General features: G+C 47.8%; 1 protein-coding gene across 1 annotated transcript in view; it reads right to left on the bottom strand.

Annotated features, from left to right (window-relative positions):
* Positions 1 to 23833, bottom strand: part of DOCK11 (dedicator of cytokinesis 11) — a gene marked incomplete at its 5' end in the record, with an annotated part of 82025 nt that overhangs the window by 35670 nt on the left and 22522 nt on the right. The window contains 22 exons of the mRNA XM_084269241.1: positions 66 to 137; positions 683 to 808; positions 886 to 955; positions 3135 to 3253; positions 4729 to 4818; positions 6034 to 6120; positions 6581 to 6702; positions 7358 to 7481; positions 7882 to 7974; positions 8138 to 8203; positions 8298 to 8482; positions 9611 to 9687; positions 9866 to 9988; positions 11499 to 11581; positions 12507 to 12629; positions 12996 to 13205; positions 15048 to 15188; positions 17228 to 17311; positions 17856 to 17935; positions 18378 to 18555; positions 19761 to 19895; positions 22954 to 23049. Of these exons, the coding sequence (XP_084125367.1) occupies positions 66 to 137; positions 683 to 808; positions 886 to 955; positions 3135 to 3253; positions 4729 to 4818; positions 6034 to 6120; positions 6581 to 6702; positions 7358 to 7481; positions 7882 to 7974; positions 8138 to 8203; positions 8298 to 8482; positions 9611 to 9687; positions 9866 to 9988; positions 11499 to 11581; positions 12507 to 12629; positions 12996 to 13205; positions 15048 to 15188; positions 17228 to 17311; positions 17856 to 17935; positions 18378 to 18555; positions 19761 to 19895; positions 22954 to 23049 (2484 nt within the window). The remainder of the gene's footprint in view (positions 1 to 65; positions 138 to 682; positions 809 to 885; positions 956 to 3134; positions 3254 to 4728; positions 4819 to 6033; positions 6121 to 6580; positions 6703 to 7357; positions 7482 to 7881; positions 7975 to 8137; positions 8204 to 8297; positions 8483 to 9610; positions 9688 to 9865; positions 9989 to 11498; positions 11582 to 12506; positions 12630 to 12995; positions 13206 to 15047; positions 15189 to 17227; positions 17312 to 17855; positions 17936 to 18377; positions 18556 to 19760; positions 19896 to 22953; positions 23050 to 23833) is intronic.

The raw sequence follows: 23833 nt of genomic DNA, 5'->3' as shown, positions 1-23833 counted from the left end.
AACTCTTGCATAAGAGTTAGTTTGTGACGGCTCTGAAATGCAGCATCAAACACATTTATTTTTACCTTGATCTTGTTTTCTTCCAGTAAGTACATTGCCATTGACTTCACCAGTGCTTCAAAGAAAAACCACGAGTACTAGAATGAACAAATACTACTGTTATTTTTCTCAGCAGGATCGAACATGCCTGGCTGTGTGTGGAAGCAGCAGCGTGGGAGGGAGAGCTCGCATTCAAATGGCGTTTTGTAATCACAGCTGTGCTTGCACAGCGAGCTGGGCACGGGTGCCTTTGCTACCTGGAGGAGTCCTGCCAGTCTTGGGCGGGGAGTAACTCCATCCCCTCTACACCCCAACACACCCTGTAAGGACCCAGCAGAGTCTGGGGTGCAAGCCCTGCAAAGGGAAGAGGCAGGAACTCAGTCTTCCTCCCGTGAGCCGCACCTTGTGCAGCTGGGAGAAAAAAGAGATAGGACTGGCAAAATGCAAAGCCCTTTGCTGTGTCCTGCAGTGAGCCTAAACACAGCCAGGTTCCCAGGGGAGAACTTCATGGATGTGGATGCAAGGAGCTGCCCCAGTGGCTTTGCTCCTGCAGCAGGTTTGGATGTGTGGAAGTGTTGGGCTTTATACCAGACCCTTTTTCCTCCCTTCCACCCTTGGTGGCCAAGCATCACTAATACTTCACCTTGAGTAGCTTATTGATGGCTAGAAAATCTGCTGACTGCTTCAAGATCGTAGCCATGGAAAGGACCAGAATTTCATGGGTCATCTTCGCCTGTGCAACACTGGGTTTTTCGGCTCGAAAGACATACTGAGGTAAGAGGAACAGTGTCAGCAGTGTGCCTGCTCCCAGCTGGGAGTTTTGCAGAGCAGTGTGTCATGACTGACCTTTATGAAGGACCGCAAGTAGTGGTCCAGACCTTCTTCATGGCACTTGGACACGATGTGCAGGAGAACCCTGGGGAGAAAAGTGGTTTGTGTTCAGCATGTAACACGAGGGCAAGTTCCTCCAGCTCACAAAAGCAGACACCATCTGTGTCCTACCTGGCTCAACCTCAAAAGCCTCACCACTGGCACAGCCTGATTTGCAGTCAGTTCTAGCATGCTAACACCCCTCACAGCTCCTGTGGTCATGCCATCCTTCCCACAGCACAGCCCCTCGACAGAATGCTCAGAGCTGTGGTGGCCAAAGCCTCTTCACTTCCGTGCTGACCAGCACGTGTCACCAGACTAGCTGCCTCCATTGCTTGAAGCTCCCGACACGGAGGGGAGGTGAGGCTGAGCATTTCTCTGTGGGGGACATACCCTATTCTTTGGCCTCCGTGTAGCCTGGGTTACAGCCTGTCGCTGCTGGAATTCACACTGCAGTGAGCGCTGGTTACCTGAACAATGCTCAGGGGTGTTAACAGAAATGTTAAGTCAGCCACTCTGCACCCAGTTCTCTTTGGCTGTGTCTATGGATGTGCCACATGCAGAGCAAGCCCACTTGCCCCTCCTGCACACATTACAGGTTCACCATCCACACTGTACAGCTGATAAGGTCTGGAGGTTGTTCTCACTGGGAGCCCTTCCCTAATGATAAGACAAGTGACAGTGAACAACTATGCTACCTCATCAGGTCTGCAAAATGAACACAAAACCCTCCAGAATCTCCGCTGAGAAGCGAAGAAAAAAAAATCTCCCCTGTTGTTATGCTCTGATACTTTCCTGCATCCCCTGAAATTACTGATTCTGGAAGGCTCTTTTTTTACAGGATTGACATCATATGCTCCTTCTTACATGCACTGGATTATTTTTGGTCTGCTGCCTTGCAGTTCACTGGGGACAGGCAGACCCTGGAGAACATGCTAGCCCTCTGGAAGAACTCCAGGCAGCTGATGAAGGCAGCAAGCGCCTGGTTTCCCCAGCCAGCATTGGGGATTTACATTCCAGTCCCAGCCAGAGAGAACAACAAACTATTGCACATTGTCACAGACCCCACAGGCCAAACCACAGGGAGGAGTTTACAAGCCATTTATCAGATAAAGTGGGTTTTAAATTCCACTCTGAAAGCCTGGATGAGAAAACAGTTGTCATTAAACAGAAAGGTACTGGCCAACGCAAAAGCATCAGGCCAAGATTTGAAAAGATCTCTGGCAGCAAAGGTGGGAGCTGGTCACAAAGCAGGTAGCTGGGGTCACTTGTTCCCCTGTCCTTGTCCTCTGGGGACTCAAGCAGAGTGGGATTACAGTGTTCTGCATAGGAGTCTCCACAACCAGCACCACATGGGGCAGAACTACAATTGCAATGGGCCCCACGGCTCTGGGGAACCTGAGCCCTGGTCTCGCATCTCTGGGGGATGGGGGCCGTGACTCCAGCATCACAGGAGCAAGATGCCTGAGGTACATTGACTCCGCGGGGCACTGTGCATCCAAGGAAGGTTTCCATGGCACCCAGCATCCCCCTTCGCGCTGCAGAGCTTCACGGAGGAAGGCTGTTTGGATGCACCCCCCCGTTTAGGGGCGCGGTGGCCAGAGCAAGGCAGGGAAGGTGTTAGTGCACCCTTTGCTCCCTTCGGGCCCCGCGCAAGCCTGCGCACGGCAGCTCCCCGTGCGGGAACCAGGCCCTGGCCGGTGCTGCCCTCTTGGGGCGGCACAGCAGCGCTGAACAAGCGCCTCTGCTCGCAGGTTCAGAGCCAGCACAGACGCGTGGCTGTTCTGCAGCGCACCGCGCCCGGCTCCAGGGAATTTTTAGCAATATTTCTGTCCCAGGGGCCTGGAGCGCCGGGCTGAGACCGCGGCATCACTCCCGCGGGGAAACCGCATGTGCCGCCGGGATGTGCCTGGGTGCTCCGGAGCCCTCGGATGCTCCAGTACTTTGGCTCCCCACCAGGAAACATTTTTTCTTTTGAAAAAACAATCCAGAAGTATCTTTAAAATACTGCATTTTCCTCTATGCAACCCCCAGGACGAGGTCCCAGCACTGCCCCGTGCCACCCAGATGTGCCGGGAGAAGCAAGCAAGCTGCCATCTCACAGCTGGGGTGGCCCACGCTGCCACTTAGCACCTTGTACTGGGAAGCCACACCCTGCTTTGCACTGTAGTTTGTGGCTCTGCATTTTTAACTGAAGAAAACCCGAGGGTTTACCAGACACTCACATGGTACAGTTGACAGCTACTTCATCTTCCTGGGTCACATTTGTAAGGACTCTAAATAGTTGCATAAGAATTACAGGTAGAAACTGAATCATTACTTGGATCTCCATGGCGTGCAAACACTAAAACAAATGTTCAAAACACAGACACTTTTAGTTCAACATTCTGCAGATGTTAAGTATTAATAGTCCACAGACATTTCTGTGGCAATAGGACAGGCATTAGCAAATGCTGCAGGGTGTGGGCTTCAGCCTGCCAGAGGACGGGAGGACTTGGACCCATAGCAGCCCTTGCTGCCTGCCTTCCAGCTGACAGATCCCAGCTGCATGCCTTCAGGGAGCAACATGAATCTCTCATGGCAGGTATTCATCCTCCTTTCAGATGTCCCTATGCAGCTATGACTTAATTAGAGGTCACAGGCTACGATTTGACCCCATTAACCCCGAATTTAAGGGTGAAGTTTTGCTCCTAATTCTTCTCACTTGTGACAGTTTTGTGAAATGACTCAATTCTCATTTGCACAAATGCCTTTGGAGCCTGGAAACCCAATGCCCGATGACTTACAGTGAGTCTTTTTTCCAAAGAGCACAGCTTGCTACCAGAAACAGAATTTAAGTGACTCAGTGAAGGTCAAGATCATCTGGTACATAGTGTCTTCACCCATCTCACAGACCTTTTTTTTTTTGCCTGAATATCATGATATGTGTCAAGGGAAGACACTGCCTTTCATTTTCAGTTTTCAGATCTGCAAATCTATTGAAAGGTTCTTAAATACGTGTCTATTTATTTACATGTATTATTTATATATTGAGGTGTTGGTGGCAAGAAGCCCTCACTTGTGGTTAGCACACAAAAGTGCAGCAAGGTCACTGTGGCAGGGCAGGACTGGGACTTACCCTGTCCCTTGACTAAATGCTCACAACAAAGCAACTCTTCCTTTAGTGCTTGGCTCAGAACCTGCCATTATTTCTACTACTTAAAATATTTAGACGTTATCTGAAACACACCCAGTAACTCTGTGATGATAAATCCCCTCCACTGGAAGTGGAGCTGTTGCTACGGCAGCACTGTCGAAAACAGGCAGTTACGGAAGGAAACCAGGACAGTAAACAGCCAAGAAATATATTCCCTGCAGAAGCCTTTCCTGGACCTGCTCTGAAACCCTTACTCATGCCGCTGGGATTGCCGAAAAGCTGGGTCACAGAGCATCTGCGGCCAAATTTAACTAATCAATAATCTCACAGATCTTTTTCAGCCTGAAAAAAGAAATAACCTTGCTTTGAACGGATAAATACTCAGAGCCAAGGAATTGTCTGCTACAGTTTAAAGGTTTGAATCAGGTCCTGTGCGAGCTCACCGGGCGGAGGGTTTGCCCTGAGCACGGCAGAGCGATGCTGAGTGCTTGTTTTACCTGCTGTGAAAGGCAGTGGGGAACAGCACACAGGCAGCAGGCAGGTCAGTGAGCAAAGGGAAGGATCTTGCAGGGTGCACTGGTCCCAAGGCTGGAGCCAGGCTGTGTTCCTGCAGAGCAGGGCTCTAGGTATTTACTGATGGTCTGTAAGAACACACACGAAGCCCACCAACAGGCCCTGTTCACCTTTAGGCATTTAACAAGCTCTCCTGGGACTTCCTTAGCTCCTGCCTGAACCAGCTGGCAGTACTGGAAGAATTTGTGCAAGTGCACATCCTGGAAGAGAAGAAAAAACAGTTCAATGCAGCAGCCACAATATTTGTCAACCTCTGCACTGCAACTTACACCCCAAAGTTTGCTGACATACTTCTGGCACTGGGCCACATCCCTAGTAAGCCCCATGTCACTACCACTGGCACCCTTGGTCCACAGCTGCCATCTCCCAGGACTACAGCACCACTGCTTGCCTTTTCCAACATACCCCGCCACTGTCCATCCCCTGGCTCCCCACTAATCTTGAGGTTAATCACAAAACTGCCAGCAGTATTAAAATTCTCCTGTGGTTGCACCACCCTGAGCCCTAATCCCTTTCCAACACTGGCCCAGAGAAGCAGGAGCCCTTCTCTCCCAGCTCTGACCTTTCAGAACGCCTCACCATCTGCCTCACTGACCACCTACCGTCCATTGGAAACGGACTCTCCTTCCCATGCTTCTCCATTCCTCTCCCTCCTCCCTCCATGGTTAAACATTTAATTACTGGGTTGTTTAACCCTGAAAAATAACTGGGAATGTAATTTCCTGAGGAGTGGAACTACTATGCATCTCTCAGTGCTGTACAGAATCAGTAAGACCCTAAAATAGGTTTAGATGATGCTGAAAGTGAGTTCCTGCAAATATAAATGCAGCTGATTACATCCAGCACAGGAGAACAAACCCTACCAAGGGCACTTTCCTGTGCTGGGGATCTTTGCTGCACATCACATGAAGCTTGGGAAAGTCCATCACCACCATAACATGGCAGAACATGGGAGGATTTGGTTAAACAATCTGAACTAGACTCAGAGGGAAATGAGGGGTTGTCTTGTCTTACGTCTTCTGTTGTCAGAAAACTTTTCTTTTTTCCCTTAAACTCAGTGAACAACCCAATACCTGAGGAAAACTCCCATTTCCACCAGTTCTCCTCTGTTTGGCATCATCAAAGCAGCTCATTTGCTCAAAAGTTTCCTTGGACCTGCCATTTCCAGTGCAATTGGCCTGGAAAACATCAGCCTCTCCCAAGGCTCATTCACTCACACAACTGTCTCCTCACATCTGGACAAAGGAGCTCTGCAAGTAATCCCTGACCTGCTGCTACAGAAGCATCTCAGTGCTGCTCTGTGAACACACGTACATCTGCCCCACAGCACCTACAGTACAGCAGCCACGGAAATACAGCAGTTGCTTCCTCTGCATTTGTGTCAAAAGCCTTTAAGAACGAGGTGGGTGACTTACCTGGGTGTAAATGGTTGAGTCCAAATGGATTCTGATTTTAAACAGCGGCTTTGCTCCATCCACCCACTTGGCATCCACGCTGGGCTGCTGTGAACAGACAACAACATTCAAGCATTTGGTTTCAGAGTGTGGTGAGAAGGTGGCTCTGTGCAGACAAGCACCTGGTCAAAAGGTACCAGTTGGGGTGGAAGGATGCCCTCCCCAGTGCAAACACCAGTGGCATGGCTGCAGCCACAGCAGGGCAGAGAGGTCCCCAGGACAGTGTGCACACAGAGCATGTCCCCAGTCTCCTGCTCTGCACCCTGTGAAACAGCCCAATTCAGTCTGCCAGATAAACATCCCCTGCAGCCTATGTAACCATGGAAAGTGGAATTAAAAGTATCCTGTCTCCCACCCCTAAGAACATCAAGCTCTGGGGGCTGCCCTGCAGTAGGGATCTTTCCAGCTGAGGAGAGCACCAACAGAAGCCTGGAACTTAAAAGCAGTAACAAAAGCTCAGCTTTCCCCATCCTATTACAGTTAACTTCATTTCAATTGGCCTTCCTACCCTCCGTGACTCTGTGTCCCCAAGACCCAGGTAGCCAGGTGGAAGGTTGGATGAAACAGGCAAATGCCGCTCCAGGGTGACAATCCGCCCGTCCTTCAGCAAGGGGACCCAGGCGAATCCCACTGCGGAGGCAACCAGCGATCAGAGTTAGCAGACACACAGAGATTCATGTTGAGCTCAAGCTCCAAGCTTGGAGAGAAATTCCAACTCACAGTTGTGTGAGCAGCTTTAACGAGGCTGAGATCGATCGTGTCAGCCTTGTGAAAGCAAGTTTTACCCAGTGACTTGGTGGACAAAATTCAGCCAGGGTTCCACCAAGATCAGGAGTGGGTTGGAGGGGCAGAAATGATGTGTGAGTCTTTTGTGCATCATGAGAAGTGTCCTTCAGTCGCCTGAGGACTGGCTGAAAGGAGAGGCATCCCAACCAGTGGGACCTGAGTGTGCTCAGGTTCTTACAGGTGCCTTGCAGTGGCAGGATTGGTCCCTGAGGCCCCGAGCTCACATCAAGTTTTTGGTGGTGACTTGACTGACAATTGCCCTTCGTGCAAGCCCAGAACATGCTGAGATAGCTGTTAGACTGCAGCAAAAATTTGAGCTTTAGTATACACTAAAAACTGTGATTTCTTCCAGTTTAGACCTATAACTGGCATTAGGTTCTTTTCAAGACAGAAGATTCAGATAGGCTAATATTTTAATCCAGTATTTTCTCATGTTCCTACATTTATGCTATCTTGGATTCTTAAGCTCCAACAGAAGTAATTTAAGCAGTGAACATACCTTGAGTTTCAACGGTGTCCTGTTTTTTCGATGTTGCCTTTGTATTAATTTCACAGCTGACATGATAGAAGGTGAAAAGCAAATGATGCTTTTGATGGAGGTGAATTGGAAGCTCAATTTTAATCTGAAATGATATCATGATAGATAAGACTGTATTTTTAATTGTGGAGTAGTATTTTAAGTTCTATTTATTTCACAAATGCTACGTTGTATGCAGTTAAACAAGACACATTCCTACCCATCTTAAATAACTGCTAGCTAATGCTTTCATCAAATTTGCACATTTCTTATTAATGGGGGTGTGTGATTGGAGAGCACAGAGCGTGACAGTAAAGAGAGCAGAAAACAAACAGGCATTAAAAATTGACAGTCTCTGGCTTTGCTGAGATCATCTACAGAGGCAAAGGGCTGGCGGGTGTTTTTACCCATATTTCACCAAGCCCTGGGAGAAGAGGTATCCTGAAATGCCCTCTGGCTTTCTAGGATCCAGGAAAAGCTGTTATTTCCCACCACTTCGTTTTTACCTCATCGTAGAACTCCGGGCTCTGGTTGTGATGCAGCACAGCAGCATACGCATTTGTGGTCAGGAGATGACCCCCGGGTTTGCCATATATACACTGGAAACAGAAAAAAAGAGCTGGATTCGGGGTTGCTGCCCCTCTAAATTAGCCAAATTAAACCAGCATGGGAACTCGGTGCTTTCTTATTGTCTTGCTCAACCTGGCTGGCATACAGTTCGCAGCAATGAGCCCCAGGTCCCTAGAAGTAACAGGCACCCACCTTTAAGGGTCTGGCATCAGCTTCATCTGAATCCCTGAACTCCACACAGACAGCAATATTCCTTGCCTGAAAGGGGGGAGAACAGGAGGATGAGCCCTTGTACCAGTCAGCAGCATCACCCCACTGAGCCTGGCTGCAGGCTGCTCTCCAGGTCACTCACCTTTGCAAACACCTTCTGGTTCTCATACTTCAAGTGCAAGGGGTAGACGTAGAGGTGGTTTTTGTATACTGTGAAGGGATAACAGTATTTTGCAACTTCTGGGACAAGCTCCTCCACTTCAACAGCAATGTCCTCACAGGTCTTCTCAAAAGGTTTTATAGGAATATAAGAAGCTGTGACACAATCTAGAAAAGAAGGAAAATTTGGGTAAGTGCACACCCCATACTCATGGGAAGCACAGTCCATGTGAAAGGAAATTCATGGGCCTGAACATCTGCCATCGCTCTGAAGCATCCAGTTCACCTTCACACCAGAGGGCTGTGTGTGTTGACCAGGCAGCAGGATTTGGACCACTCACGTTGAAATTATTACTTCTCCCCCTGATAATGCTACATCTGTGGTTCCCAACCTCATTAGCAAGAGGAGACACGTACATGGCCATCACAGGGCTTTGCTGTCCTTGCCAATGGGGACTGCACTTTCCTGTAGCTCTGAGCAAAGCCAAAGCATCTTGTGAATGACACATGTCTGGGCAGGGGTGGCTGCTCTGCCCTGGACCTGCACCTTAAGTCCTCCATGAATCTGACCCATTAAGTTACTGTTCTGTAAATCACACAAACATCACCTGACTGAAGCAGACAGGCTACTGAGATGATGACTTGAGACTGACTCTCACTATTTCAGTCCTTTTCCACTCTGCTTCAGAAAGCTGTTTGACAGTTATGCTGTCTCTAGGCAGCAATGTGCAAGCCCTGCCTGATTAACTGAGACTCACATCCATGACAAGGGTGTATTCATCTCAAGTGATGGCCTTTCAAAGAACAAAAGATGTAAGTCCGCTCTAGGAAAACCTTTTGAATAGAGGACCAGACTACAGAACCCATGACAGGAGCTGCCAGAGGCCCATGGGGTAACAATGAATGCATCCTGAGTCCTTTCTTTGCCTCAGTTTCTTTAAATGCAAAGTGGAAATTCACAGTGGCCATGCTTGTGAAGCTCTCTGGTGCTATGGATCAAAAATGTTATTTGAGATTGGTGTAATAGCAACAGCAAAAGCAGGCAGGTGGCTTCCTTTAGGATGTGATGGCCAAACTGCAAAACAGATTGACCCCTCAGGTAAATCTCTGCACTAGGACCACATTCCTTAACAGAATTCATCAGAAAGACTTAGAAGTCAGTGTCTGTGCTGAATTCCTCATTTCTCGTTACAGCCCTGGGACAATCTTGTTAATGAAACAGCAAAACTCCCCGCAGAAGCATTAACCCCTGAGGCTAGAGCCATTAGCATTTATTTTAAGATACAAGATCCTTACTTGTGAAGTCTAGTGGGATGTCTCTGATGACGATATTTAACTGAGCTGGAATGACCTGCAGTTTTGTCTTCTCTGGTCTGTGTTAGGGAAAAAGGAACAAGAGCATGAACCTTGAAAGGTCAGGTGCTGAGCACATCAGCAGGGCTTTTTGTTACCCTCTGAGTATGTCAGAAATTGTCACTCCTGCTCGTGCTTACTGTTCAAAACATATACTGAAATGCCTGCACAGCCTCTGTGCCAGGCTCTTACACTTACTTCTTATACTCTGCTAGAAGCTTCAGCATATCTTCGTTAGACAGCTTGCTGCTGTCTTGCTTGTACAGAGGTGAGAATTTTCCTTCAGCATCAAGAGTGCCCTGAGAGTCTTTGAAAACTGGTCTGCAGAAAAGAAGTCACATTTCTTAAATGATGGCAAACATGCAGACACTGGGGTCTTTGACACGTCAGGCTGAAGGGCAGTTTATCAGGCAAGAGATTCACTGGCCTGTGACAGCTCTGGGAACTGCCAAACCTCCTAATCACCCTCCCATCATCAAGTGATGCTTTGATCCCCCTGAGACCACAATCCACAGTGTCACGTAAAACTGTATGGGACACCCCCTGTTTCCCTTGCCCCCAGCCAGGTGAGAAGGGCATGACTAGCCCAGCTGCAAGCCTGGTCCACAGTCACAAATGCCCTTTGATCACCTTCCTAAAGTGGTAAACTATCTTTCTAGTTGCACACGGAGTGAGAGTATGGAGATCCTCTTAGGAAAGGGGTGCACAATAAAGACCAGTCTCAGGACATACATCAGCTTCCTTCTGAAGCCAGAGCAAGAGATTGGACTCTGCCCTAGATGAATGGCATCTTTGCCCCTGAATATAAAGGCTGAGAGGGCCTGTGTACAGCAGGACCACAAAAGCACTTGTACTGCCTTTCGGTGCAGCTTCCTCTGAAACCCACGGGAAAACTTTCAGGATGCAGAGCAGCACAGCTCCCCACACCAGACTGCTGGCCACTCAGCTCCTTGGTCTTCAAATGCAGCTCTTTACCCAGAAGGAACAAATGTGACGCCCATCAATGTCAATGCCCACACAGAGTCCAGCATGAGGCTGAGACACCACTTGAAAGAGGGCTGAGGACCTGTGCAGGCTGTGTGTTGGTTCCCAGAGTGAGCCACATCCCAGAAACACCATCTCAAAGCTGAGCAGCCCATGTCACAGCAAAATCTAGCTCAAGACACATTACAAGCCATCAAATTCCATCCCATGGTGACAGCCATCTGGTGTTCCCATGTCATTATCTTTTGTCAGCACCAAAGACCTATTTAGGAACAGGAGGCAGTGACAGAGGGACAGACTTGCCTTTAGGCCTTCCTCTGACATGAGATTTAAGGGCGTTCGCACTGATGTACTTTATCAGTCCCAGTAAGAGAACAGTGAGAAAACTGGATCACCATCCCCAGTCATTCTCAAGGACATTAATTAAAGTTGAGTCTAAGATGAGAGCCAAAGCTTAGCTGATCGCCACCACCAGGCTGGGAGGTCCTCCAGTCTCATCCTGACCCTGGCAATGGCTGGTGCCAGGAGGGAATTTCTGCACCAACTCCTGCAGTAGCACAGCACGGGGTAATTCGCCTCCAGGAACATTCAGCCCTGACAGCAGCAGCTACAGGTCAGCAGGAAGGTTACAGTCTTCCCAGCACTGTTTACTTTTTAATATTTTGTTTCTAATTCTAGATAGAGCATCTCAGGCCAATCCCTGTTCTGTCTTGGGAATCAGAGCCAGATTGCCCTCGGCTGCAACTTGACTGACTTCAGTCACTTGGCTGTTCGCCCACCCATCCGGGTCGTGTCCCAGATAACTCTCAGCAGCATCTCCCGCCACGCGCAGCCCGAGGTGACTAACCTGGCAGCCCAGCCGAAGGGCATCCTGTACTGCCCCAGACGGCTGCACACCTGCTTGGCCACCTTATGGACCTTCTGGGCAGTCTGCAAAACATGAGAGAGGTCAGCATGCTTCCACAATGCCTGGAAAAGGTAGAGTGCTGTCCTCTCCAGGAAGAAGAAACTCCCCATACCCCAGAGTGCACAGCTGCCCAGGCACAAGGAGCAACAGGCACTGAAGGAGTTGACAGACATCCAGGTCACTTCACTCCATGTGTACTTATTACTTTTGCAAAGCAACAGCAAACATACTGTGTGTGCAGTCAGAGTAAAGCTCCTCTGGACCCTGTATGAAACTGGAGTTATTTTCCAAAGCTGTCTAATTGGCTCATCCTACACAGGTTTACAAAGCGTGCCGAGCCAATGCCACCACAGAGGTTTTCCAGACACTGATTTTCTACGGACTAATTTTGTCCGGCTGCAGCCCGGCAACATCAGCTCCACCTGGCGTGCAGAGACCGATGCCAGCAGGACCTGGACCAACAACCACCCTTTTGAAAAGTTCCCCCACGGCACTCTGCACAGAGCAAGACAGAGGCAGGATGGGGTCAGGCAGAATGAGGGGCAAAGCTCACATTCTGCTGGTACTAAAACACTGTTGTTTTCCAGCCTGTGTGAGCCAGGACCAGTCCAAGACACTGCGTGTACCAGTGCAGCCCCTTTCTCTGGGGATGAAGAGTCCTGCTCTTTTGTTGCCATTGTTGGAGTGTAATGGGAAAAGATCCCTCTGCCCCAAGTGCTTGGACCTTTCTAAAAATCCTCTGCCTTCTTCTAGGGGAAGGAACTGATTTTCCCAGCACGACACAGTTGATGCCAACCCAGGGACAGCACAAGTAGCAGAATGAAGGCCAGTGTTTGCCAGAAAGCAGCTCAAGAGCAGCAGGCACAATCCAAGCTCCAGACCACACTGCTCCCCACAGCACCCCAGCCAGCATCACTAAGCAAACACTCTCATAGCCCCATCCAGTACCTTCCCCGGGTCCGAGTTTTTCATGTACGGCTCTGCACAGTGCGTAATGCTGCCCTGCAGCACCTTCTCCACACGGGCCACCAGGAAGATCTCCACATGTGGGTCAGTCACAGAGAAAACCCCCTGCAATAGACAGACAGTAGGCTGTCAGAGAGCATGATACCCTCCTTGCCCCAAATCATCTCGCCGTCCCCTCACAACCCGCACAGGCACTGCTCTGGTTGCTGCTGCAGATGGGCCATGGGGGCTCAGAAGATTTAAGTATGGCCAAGCCAATGAAAAAACTCTATCTGGTGCTTTGCGTGTCGCTGCCAGTGGGAGTGAAGTGGTAATCAGCTGAGACACTGACCAAAACATGACAAACCTTCACAGCTCGAGAGAAAGGCTGACACTTGCTTCTCCACAACACACAACCACACACCGCAGCTCTGCTGAACAGCCCCAGCTTCAGCAGAGATACAGGAGGAGAGGGGAAAGTCGGTTCTTCACCCGTTTTATGTAGCGCAGGCAGGACTCGGGGATTCCATGCACAAGGCTCTCGCCCGGCGAGCGTCCCTTGGTGCCCTCTGCTCCTGACGCAGAGTTATCGAGCAGCATCTCACGGACAGGCGGAGGGTTCAAGTCCACGTGGAAGTCAGCTGAAATCTTGCAATTATTTTTCAGATCAAATAGAGCCAAGCTTAGGAAAAAGGGCTCAACCTGGAAATTTGAGTGAATGCACACGTCAAAAAAATGCATGTTATGGGCTCAAGAGTATCTATAAGCACTGCCTTCCCTGCTAGGTTTGCCTTCTGCATCTGTTTGTTCCTTTCTTTTCATACACCAGCATCTTACAGAATTCTTACAGACATTCCATGTCTATTTGCTTTACAAACACACAACATCACATTTTTCCTCCATCTTCTTGCATTTCATTCTAGTCAGTTTGAACAAAGCTACTTTAAAACCATTAATGAAATATAAAGAAAGAAATCCATAGGGTTTTTTAGATAAATTATTAAGTTGGGAAGAAAAGATGACCTAAATCCATCGGAGCTGTTTATCCTTTGCAATAAGAAATTAACTTAAGAGTGTTTATGTTCATATGCTAAAGTCCACTTCACTTACTGTCCAGAGTTAATTAACTCTGCAATACACTCAAAAGGTTCCTCAGCTGCTATATGCTGGGAAGCACAGGAGCCAAGTTAGCTCTCCCAGCCAGGAGAGCTCAAATACAAGGCTAGCACCACTGGGGAACTGCGTGTACAAAACCCACCAACTTGTTGGTAGCTGCTGACCTTGACAGCACAAGGCAAGCGGCGACAATTCCACATGTGGCCAGTAGGTCTGGGGAGGGGATTGTGCCTCTGTACTCAGCACTGGCGAGGCCACACCTCGCTTGCTGTGTGCAGTTCTGGGCTCCTCACCATCAGAAGGACATTGAGGTCCTGGAGCGAGTCCAGAGAAGGGCAACCAGGCTGGGGAAGGGGCTGGAGGGCAAATCCTCTGTGAAGCAGATGAGGGAGCTGGGGGTGTTTTGAAGAGGAGGCTGAGGGGAGACTTTATCACTGCCTACAACTACCTGAAAGGAGGTTGTAGAGAGGTGGGCAATGGTCTCTTCAGCCAGGTGACAGGAGATGGGACAAGGGGAAATGGCACAAAGCTCCACCAGGGCAGGGTCAGATTAGATATTAGGACCTCTGCTATCAGCAACGCATTCATCTGCTGGGAGTTACCGAGGAGCCTGGTGTGCTAACTGTGAGCTGCCAACATGAAACCATCACAAAGGAGCCTTTGCAGTTCTAACAGGTATCAGACAGAGTACCATCAGCAGGGACCGGCCGGTGCCAGTGCCGCTGCCTCCCCCACGATGCTATCTGCTGGTCTGGCACCCTTGTATAGAGCCTTGACTACGGCCAGAGCAAGTGCAGGACATGGTAATAGACATTACATTTTCGTAGGAAGGAGCAGAGGAGCCAGGTCTGTTCAGCCTGGCAGAACAAAGGCTGAGGAGAGATGTAATAGCTGTCTACTGACATCAGAGGCTCTGAAAATCCAAGGAAGATTTTTTTAGGCTAAGACAGAGCTTTGGCATGGTAACAAATGCATATAATAAAGTGGCTGGGAATACAGTTAGGCTGAGAGTCAGAAAAAGGTTTCAGAACAGGGAAATCCCTTGTATTAGGGGAAACGAAATAAAACCCAGCAGTGAGTGGTCTGAAGATGGAGCTTAATCATCTACCAACAGGACTTTCACAGGGACCCAGAATGTGGCAGACACACGTTCCTCATTCCCAATGCCTCTGAACCGCTGGTTTCCCAGCGATCCCAGTCTCTGGCAGGATGAGGCACATCAGGACAGACCCTGTCATCAAACACATTTCTGGAGCACCAAAATACCAAGGCAGACAAACCCTGCAATGACCCTGGGCCAGCCACTATCTGACGATGTCCCATTGGAGCAAAACGGGATGATTTATCCACTCAGATTGATCTGCCCAGGGTTTTTCTTGCCAGTGAGGAGAGCAAAGACAAAGCAGGACATGCCAGAGGTTCCCTTACATTGGTTGGTCCTCCTTCCGACCTGTCGCTGAGCTGAGCGAGGAGGTTGAGGGTGAAGTCCTGGCAGCACACCACAAAGCGCCTGCTGCACTTCTCCTCGAACGGCTTCACGTCTGGCTCGATCCCTGAGAAGTCGAGCCTCTAGACAGCAAACAAACAAATCCAGTCTCATTAAAAAAGAAAATAAACCCTGAATAATGTTAAGGGATCACATTACAGCCAATACTATCTTAATATATTTTTTTTAGAGTGGTACAAGAAGTACAAGACATTCACAAATGAGTGCCATTTGGTGATGTTACACAAATGTGTTCAAGACATGAATTCATGGGGATGTACCAGCTTTTAGCAATTTGGTTTGTAGAGCACAGAAAACTAAACCTCAGAATGATTTCAGTTCCTTCCTGCTTTGCTGTAACCCTGGGGATCTTCCCAAATACCATTTAGAGCTTGGGGAAGAAAGCGGAACATAAGCCGTCCTTACACTCAGAAAAGTATCTTCCACATTGAAGATTTGACTAGTTTAAGAGATGGTCCCTGTGCCTGAAATAGAGAGAAGGCACATGCTGTTGGGATTGTGAACAACATCTCGAAGTGGAGGGCATTTCTAGATGCACAAAAATAACCAGCTTGGTTAGAAACAATAAAGACACTCTGCGGAGCCGGCTGGGAAATCCAAACAGTCTCAATTAGAATCACCTCCTTCCCGACCACAGGACCCACATCTGGTCTGTGCCTTGACATCTGCCCTTCCCAGAGAGCAGGCAAGCATGTGACCAAAATACCACCATCCAGATAAAGACCCTCAGCCCTCACCATACCCATCACACAGGACACGGGCGACAGACACCAAACACCCCTAAATACCAGCACGCCTCTTGGTGACAGTCTGTCACAGTCCTGTCCATTCCCCACCTCCCCCTGCCAAATCCTGCAGAAACCTGCATGCCAAACTCAAGGTGCTGGTATCTCATGACCAAGTAATTTCAGCAAAATAGGCTGCAATTTTTAATCTGGTTCTGGGAAAGTCATCCGATTTGTTTCTATTGTTTCCCTTTGATGAGGAAGGCACATCGCGGATGTACGTTCCTGCTCCTAGATCCCTCAGCGCCCTGCATATAAGCATTGACTGGGGCAGTGACATTGAGTGCCCAGTGTTATAGCAGATCCAACTTACAAACAGAAAAAGAGAGCTCTAGGAATAGAAGAAAGGCAGTGAATTCAGCCTTAACCATTTGGTTAGGTACAAGTGATACCTTAAATACTCTGCACTGAATAATATTTCCATTTTTATTACCTGACTAGAATATAGGAAACTTCTCAAAGCTACCCTTAAAAAAGAAAAAGCTTCCTGGATGCTTATCTTCTTCCTGTTAAAGATCTTAAAGTGCCAAGAGAAAAATCTCATTTTGTACCACTAAACCTTTTAAAGACTAATTACATTTCCTTGTTAAACCAGAATGGCCTTTTTCACAGGAGTGAACAAGCCAAAGCATGCCAGAAGGAGAACCAGAAACTATGAAATAACTTGGAATGATTCTCTCCAACTGTGTTAACAATTGCAGCTCATTCCACTGGAATTGCACACCTGGAACTCAGCAGACAACTCAGGAAAGACATCAAAGCCAAAGAGAAAACAAGCCAGTGTTTTGAACCCATACTCCTTTGCATGAGAGGAGCATAGGGGGTTTTTTTGTCTATCTGTATGTCCTCTACATTTGAAAACTCCCTGAAGACTGAGGCTTTCCCTCTAAACTCCTATCACTGTCTTTAACATCACTGCGCCCTACTCCAGGCACGCTGAGTCCATGCAGCATTGAAGGTGTCTTTGGAATAGCACTTCTACTGCTTCTGCAACCAAGAGAACCTCCCAGGCCCAGATATTGGGTTTGAAATCCAACAACAGCAAGATGCATCGCCACAGAAGCCAGCAAAGCTGGAGGGAGGCCATGTGTGGGGCTGCTGTGAATCCTCTCTTTCAGTTATCACCTGAATGTTGGCACATTGTTCAGCTCTCACTGACAGGGACATGGGCTGCACTTCTGTTCTCTGATCCACAGAAAAACACACCACCCCTGCAGGCAAATCCTGTGGCCATGCAAGGGAACAGGAGAAGTGTGACACCAGGGGGGCTCTTACAGAGAGCACAACCTCACATACACAAACATGGGGATGTTTACCTGGACTTCTGGGTCAAAAGAAAAGAGGTTTTGTCTTCCATCATTTCTGCTCAGTTTGTTCAGCTGATCTGTTTCTCTTCCATACTAGGACAAAGGAAAGCATTGATATTACTGCCTGGCCACACAGAGGCAAACGTTTGTTATTGGGAAAGAATGGAAGCAAAAGAAATATTTTCCACGTCCACATCGTGACACGTGAGATGGTGCAAAGCTGCCCAGCTGTGTCCACCACCACGGTGCAATGACAGCAAGTCTGTGTGGCTCTGCAGAATGAGAAAGCAGGCAGAAGCAGGCAACCACACTTTGGATCATGTAGGAGGTGACTGCCACCTAACTGCCTCTCCGCTCTCACAGCCAGGACAGTCATCTCTGCTGTGCAGGGATCAGCAGTACCAGCCACAGGGGGTCTTCCTTAAGGGCTCCACACATGGAGGTGAGTAGCATGCAGCTTTAAACCTTGGAGCTCCATCCATGAGGCAGGCAGATGAGATAACAGAGACCCCAGCAGCACTTGGTTCCTGCACAGCATCCCCAGAGCTGAATGCAGAGAACGTGAAAATCCCATTCTGAAGACATGCTGGAAAGAACCAGCCATGGGCTGGGAGAGTGATCTCTGCAGACACGATACCTTCATCAGCTCCGGATGCATGCTTCTTTCCAGGCTCTCCAGGATGTTCTCTGATTTTCCCTGTGTGCTTGATTCATCATCTGAAAGGACACAAAAACCAGATGTTCAAAACAACTGCAGAATCACCACTCTGCCAGCAAGCATCCTGCAATATTTGCTTACAATAGCAGAGAAACAATTTACGGAGCCTTTGCCATTCCTCAGGAGTAAGATTTTTCCATACATTACTAGTACCAGAGTGTAGCATTACAGCCTACTAGGTCTTTCCACAGCAGACCTTCAGCATAGAGCCAATTTTCCAGGAGTCTTGAAATTTTGCCATGGATTTCCCATCCAGATGAAGGGTCATGTTTCCCTCTACTTTTATTCCTCAGACTATCATCTGCATTATACCAAGTATAATATCACGTGTCAGCTGTAATTCTTCCTATTAATCCGGAAACAAACTTATACACTGCTCCAAGCACACTGCTGGCGTCCTGCTGAAGCAGAGTGAAGGGAGGTGTTTGTTTATAAACTGACCTTGCACAGACTCCACGTTATCTTTCTTCTCTTGCACCAGCCCTTCGGTGTTGCTCTGAATGATCTTTCTCAGTGTTACGAGCCACTCTTCCATTTCCTGCTCTGTTTCAGCTGCCAGATAGTGGCTGTACTTGTCTATGGTCTTCAGCTCAAACGCGTAACGGCGCATTTTGGGACACTGAGCAAACAGGGGAAAACAAGACAGAATGAGACTTGTATTACACTTTCCCCCACAACTCAGCACGGTACCTGCCATCCTGAACCGAACCCCCAACGGGCACAGCGCAGGCACCCTCCTTCACATGGTGCCTGTCCTGCAGCAATCACAACAGGCTCCCTGGCTGTGATTAAGCAGTACACGGCTCCACAGCTGCCAGCTACTCTGGAAGTGGAAGAAAGCCAAACTGAACCACAGACAATGCACTGAGGAGCAGGAGCAAGCTCCTCCTTATGTCATTAGCATGTTAATATTTACCCAGAGAAGCCAGGAACTGGATTTTGTCTGACACAGTAAGTAATGTTGCTCTACAGGACACTTAGAGGCATCTATCTTAAAAGCAAGTGGTTCGACGCAACATCTGAGCTCTGCTGGCCTTTAAACAGCATTTTCCAAGCATAAGCCCAGGCAAATCTGAGGCAGCTTGGGAAGTACACCCTGTACACCACTGAGGCATGTGCACCACTGCTTTTATTGTGTTGGGGAAGATGAAGGGTAACGCACAGCTCTGACTCATCCACACTGAAGGAAACCACTGGAGTAATACAAGCTGCACTGCACCAGCTCCACCATGCTCGGTGCTTGAAGCTTCTGCAGAGACAGCAGTGGCAGAAGGCACAGCAACAAACCACAGCTGCACGTCACTCTCAGCAAAACAAAGCAAACCCAGGTTTAAGCCCTGTACAAACACCCATTCCTAAAACTTTACAAGCCCTTTGCAGGTCATAAATCTCAAAAAGCTGCACGTTGGTGTGGACCTATGGGGATGGAACTTAAGAAACAAGAAGTTGCTCTGTGGAGCAAACTGAGAAGGAAGATATGACTAAGTCACACCAATTACTTACAGGATTCAGCCCTCAGACTGCCTTAGAAGGCACCTTACCTATGATAACCAGGCAAAGGAGATGGACAGAGCAGGGAGACAGCAGATGTGTTAACAATGAAATGCATTTTACTGACAGCAGTTGTTCCACTTGCTGTCTTCCTGGCCAAAAGTACAGCACTCTTATGAAACCCCTTGTCTCCCTTTCACTCAGGTTGTCTGACAGAGCAAAACAGCTCTGGGTTTGTTTGCAAATTCATGTCTTCACCCCTCGATGGCAGAGTCCTTGAGAGAGCATTTCTGTCTTGGAGCTCACGTACAGCCAGGCAGGAGGCACACCTACCTGAACAACGTCATTGCAAGCGTCCAAGAAGATACAGCCTTTGGATTCTTTTGAAATTTTCTCATCTTTGAAGGAGTTAAGAATGTAGGAGCCATCTGTGAGCTGGGACAAGTAGAAATACCTCCTCTTGAATACCTGCAAAGAAACAAAGTCTTGCTTACACAAGGGTTCACCCTGTTGTATATTTTACAAACCACAGTCTCAGTATCTGCCCTCCTGGTACTGAGAAAATGCCTTAAATAGAAACACTGATGACCCCAGAGGGTTGCAGATTCACCCCTTTGACTATGACTTGTTTTTGTAAAGAGAGATTTCATCATCTTCTTTAATTTTAATGTTTCTGTTGTTGTGATAAGTTTGCCCATCTAAAGCAAAGCCCCAGGGCTTTGTGCTTGTCTCTCAACTGGCTCCCGCCTCATTTATCTTTACAAAGAAATACAGCACAGTGAATTCAGATCAGCATATTGCCTGAAGTTTCATCCCACCCTAGAGCAGGTATTTCCAGAGCCTTTTTGATAAAGTGCTCAGTTAGAATTACAAAGCAATTCTCCAGAAGATTTCCAACAGACATGTGGAAATTCCTATCACTCAAACGCAACCCTAGGGACACCACAATCCATTCAACTGCTTGAGTATTTTGTTGGGGTTTTTTCAAATAGAAACCTATTTTCATGCACTGGCTTTGGCTTAGTGTTCAATTCTCACCTCAGAAAGCAGCAAGTTTAGGAAAAGTGTTCCTGTGTTGTTGATGCTTATGAAGACCATGCATTAATAAAGAAAAAAAAAGAAAAGAAAAAGCTCCCCAGTATCTCAGAACACTTTCCTTCATGTTTGTCAGCCAGTAAGCACTGGACTGTAATTCAGGAGAACATTTTGGCAGCAATTATGGCAGCACCATATGCTGTCAGGTCTGTGAGGAGCAGAGTGCATTTCACAGTTGCTGGATATCTGTGATAGGAGAATCATGAAGGAAGCTGGGGCAAGCGGCACTGTATTTCCACTGCTCTGCATATCTAGAAAATAAATGAATCAACACAGCATTTTTCACCCCAGATGGGAGACTACTAGTGATTTCCTGCTCCCACCATTATTGGCACTAGCAAATGTTCAATAAACCCACTCACTCACACAGAACTGTAAGGGAGCATTGTGCTCTGAAGGGTAACCTAAAGCCCTCTAACAGGTGACCTCTGGCATTGTTTAGCTGTAGAGATACCCTGAGGGTTGTTGAGCTTACAGTTTTATAAGACTTAACTAAGCCTTTAGTTCAACAAAGCATTAAAATACATGGAAATCTAAGCATGCTAAGCATCAACCCAGCTTAGACACTGATTTAGTTCTTCACTGAATCAATCTCAAACTCTGGCAGTGGATGCTGCAGAAACCCATGGTAGATCTCCCTCTCTCGACATTTCAGGGTTGATATCCCTTGTGGGAATGGGATTTCACGCTAAACCATTTGCATCTTCTGGATTCTGTTCAAAGGGAAATGCAGAAGCAAGCAGCAATCACCATGCCTATCATCTTCCCTCCTTGTAAGCGCTGCTGTCAGAAATAATTGTCAGAAGATTATGATCATTTAAAATGAATACCCTAAACCTAGGAGCAGAGGAGACATCCCTGCTGGTCAGGCCACAGATGCTGTAGGTGAGCACAACTGTAGAGGGATGGCTAGAGAACCAGGCAAGTCTTTTTACGTAGTGATGAAAAAAAAGGAGGAGAGAAAAACCTGATGCCACAGTTGTAATGCAGCACACCTAAAAGCTGCAAAACTGACAGCAAGAGAGGTGGGCCAAACCAGGGAAGTTCTTTGCAGTGGAAAGGTGACTCAAATAAAGGCTGGCAGCTGTAGGCTAATTACAGTTTGCTCCTAGGCTGGTGCTCCACAAAACGCACTCTGCACATGCTTAGCAACGGTGTTGAGGTACCAACAGCTCTGCACAACACAGCATGGAAAGAAACAGCAGCCAAAAGATGGGTGCATCTGCTTCAGAGACAGCACAGCAGCCTCTCAAAGAGGTGAGAAGGGTGAAGACCTTCAGAGTCCTCAGATTTCTTGATGTGCCTTGGGCAGTGCTTTGTAAGACACAGAAGTGACCAGGACCAGCTCAGAAAATGGCTACTGATTTTTGGTACTTTGATATCTGAGTTTCATGGGAGACTCTGTGAATCTTAGTAATTGAACTGAAGTTGTTCAGATAATGTCTCTGAAAGATGGGTCTGAGGTGCTGGGCACTGAGCCCAACAGTCCCACAGAGGCTAAGTCAAAACCAGACCCAACTAACTGCTTTGAGTATGCATGATGCCTCTTCCAGAAGTGCAGAAACGGCTTCTACCTCACTGCTCGGAAAAGCAGAGGGGCAGAAAACTGTTCTATTGTCTTCAAGCTCATGAGTAGTCACCTTAAAATTCATGTTAAGATTAGCACTTTGAATGGTCCTCTTCCATCTCTCATGATAGCATAACTCATCGAATCGAGCCTCAGAACAGCCCAGCTTTCTGAGCTTTACCAACATCCTTGCAAAGCAGCCTCGCTGCAGCCATCTCTCCACTGCACAGTGGAGCATAACTCCCTAGTGTTCCCTCTATGCTGTAACAAGGCAGCTGTCTGGTAGAACAGCAGATGGGCCCACTGCCACAGCAAAAAACTGTGGTGGAACTATTAAAAACCTCCACTGCAAAATGTAAGCAGTGCCACGATGGATTACATACAGCGGAGAACAGGAGACAATGCAGCTGTTGCTTCTAGGTCAGCAACGCTCCTCAGTGATATCACCCCTGCTTTTAAAGCAGAGACATGTCATTTCAGTTTAAAGCTGGCCCTCGTACATATTTCCTACCAGCAAGGAAACTATCACTTTACTAAGCCTTTGCAGGACAACTGTTTCAGTTATTGAAATTGCCTTCCTGTTTTGGGCCTCAGTGCTCATTCAGAAAACAATCTTGGTTTACTAGAATATGCTTTGCCTCTTTGTTCAGCTTGTCTGCCACGATTTGAAGTGCATCGGTCTTATATTCTGGGGGGAGGGAAGGGTCAAAAGCTGTTACCAGACATTGTGGGTTTTCCAGCCCACCTTGGGATACTCTGCAACTATCACCCAAATCCACCTGTCATCACTCCTAGCTTTAGGATGTGGTCTGAACTTAACCTTGTGCCTGGTTCACAATGAACATCAGGCTGGATCAAACTCACCTTCATGGTAACAGTGATTGTGCTGTTTACATTTGCTTTGTGCAGCCAGCCTTGCTTTATCACACCACCCTTCTGGGAGCACAGGGATGAGGAATCCTGAAAGAAAGACAAAGATCAGAAAAAAAGAGGTCAGGTGAACAGCCTCCCCCCCAAAATTCCCCTTGGACACAAGGAAAATACCCACCCTTGAAAGCAACACAGTTTAACTACAGCAATACAGTAACGTGTAGAACATACAGGCAAAACAGGCTCATTTGAGTGACCCTTAAACAAGAAAGATGACATCTGCGCCGACAGAGCTGCACAGCAGTTTTGCAATGAGGAAACACATTGCTTCTCAGGCAATATTTCAAAAACCTGGCGAAGGAGGTTTTCAAAATGGACTGTTTAGAAAGTTGTAAGACTTATTTTGTTGCTTCCTTTTGCATAAATCAACTGTCCATTTTACATTTAGGAACAAACACTAAACCCCAATAGCTGAAATGCAACAAAACAAAACACAGGAGCTTCAAGTGACCCAGACAGGCTGTTCTTGGCACACCAGCTGGAATTTCCATCTTTGCTCCTGTCCTGTGGTCCTGGAAAAGGAGAACAGCCCTCCATCCATGCCTAAATTTGATCTTCACCAGGGAGGAGGGAAATCAGGTCCCAGACCAGTGAGAAAAATTCACCCTGGGACTTCCAGTGACTGAGCAGCAGAGGTAGACCTGAACCCTCTGCCAACGAGCTAGGAAGGGACTGGTTTGTATCACCTCCTGCATCCCAAATGGGAGGTTTTCACTCTTTTCTTGTCAAACTTCCAATGACAAAGTAAATTGTCTAATGCTTTATTTCATCAAGAGATTTCTTGTACTTGAACTCCCATTACATAACTAATGCA

This window comes from Gallinula chloropus, assembly GCF_964237585.1.
Source record: "Gallinula chloropus genome assembly, chromosome: 11".
Classification (NCBI taxonomy): domain Eukaryota; kingdom Metazoa; phylum Chordata; class Aves; order Gruiformes; family Rallidae; genus Gallinula; species Gallinula chloropus.
The sequence above is the reverse complement of the archived record's forward strand: the minus strand, read 5'-3'. Positions and strand labels throughout refer to the sequence as shown.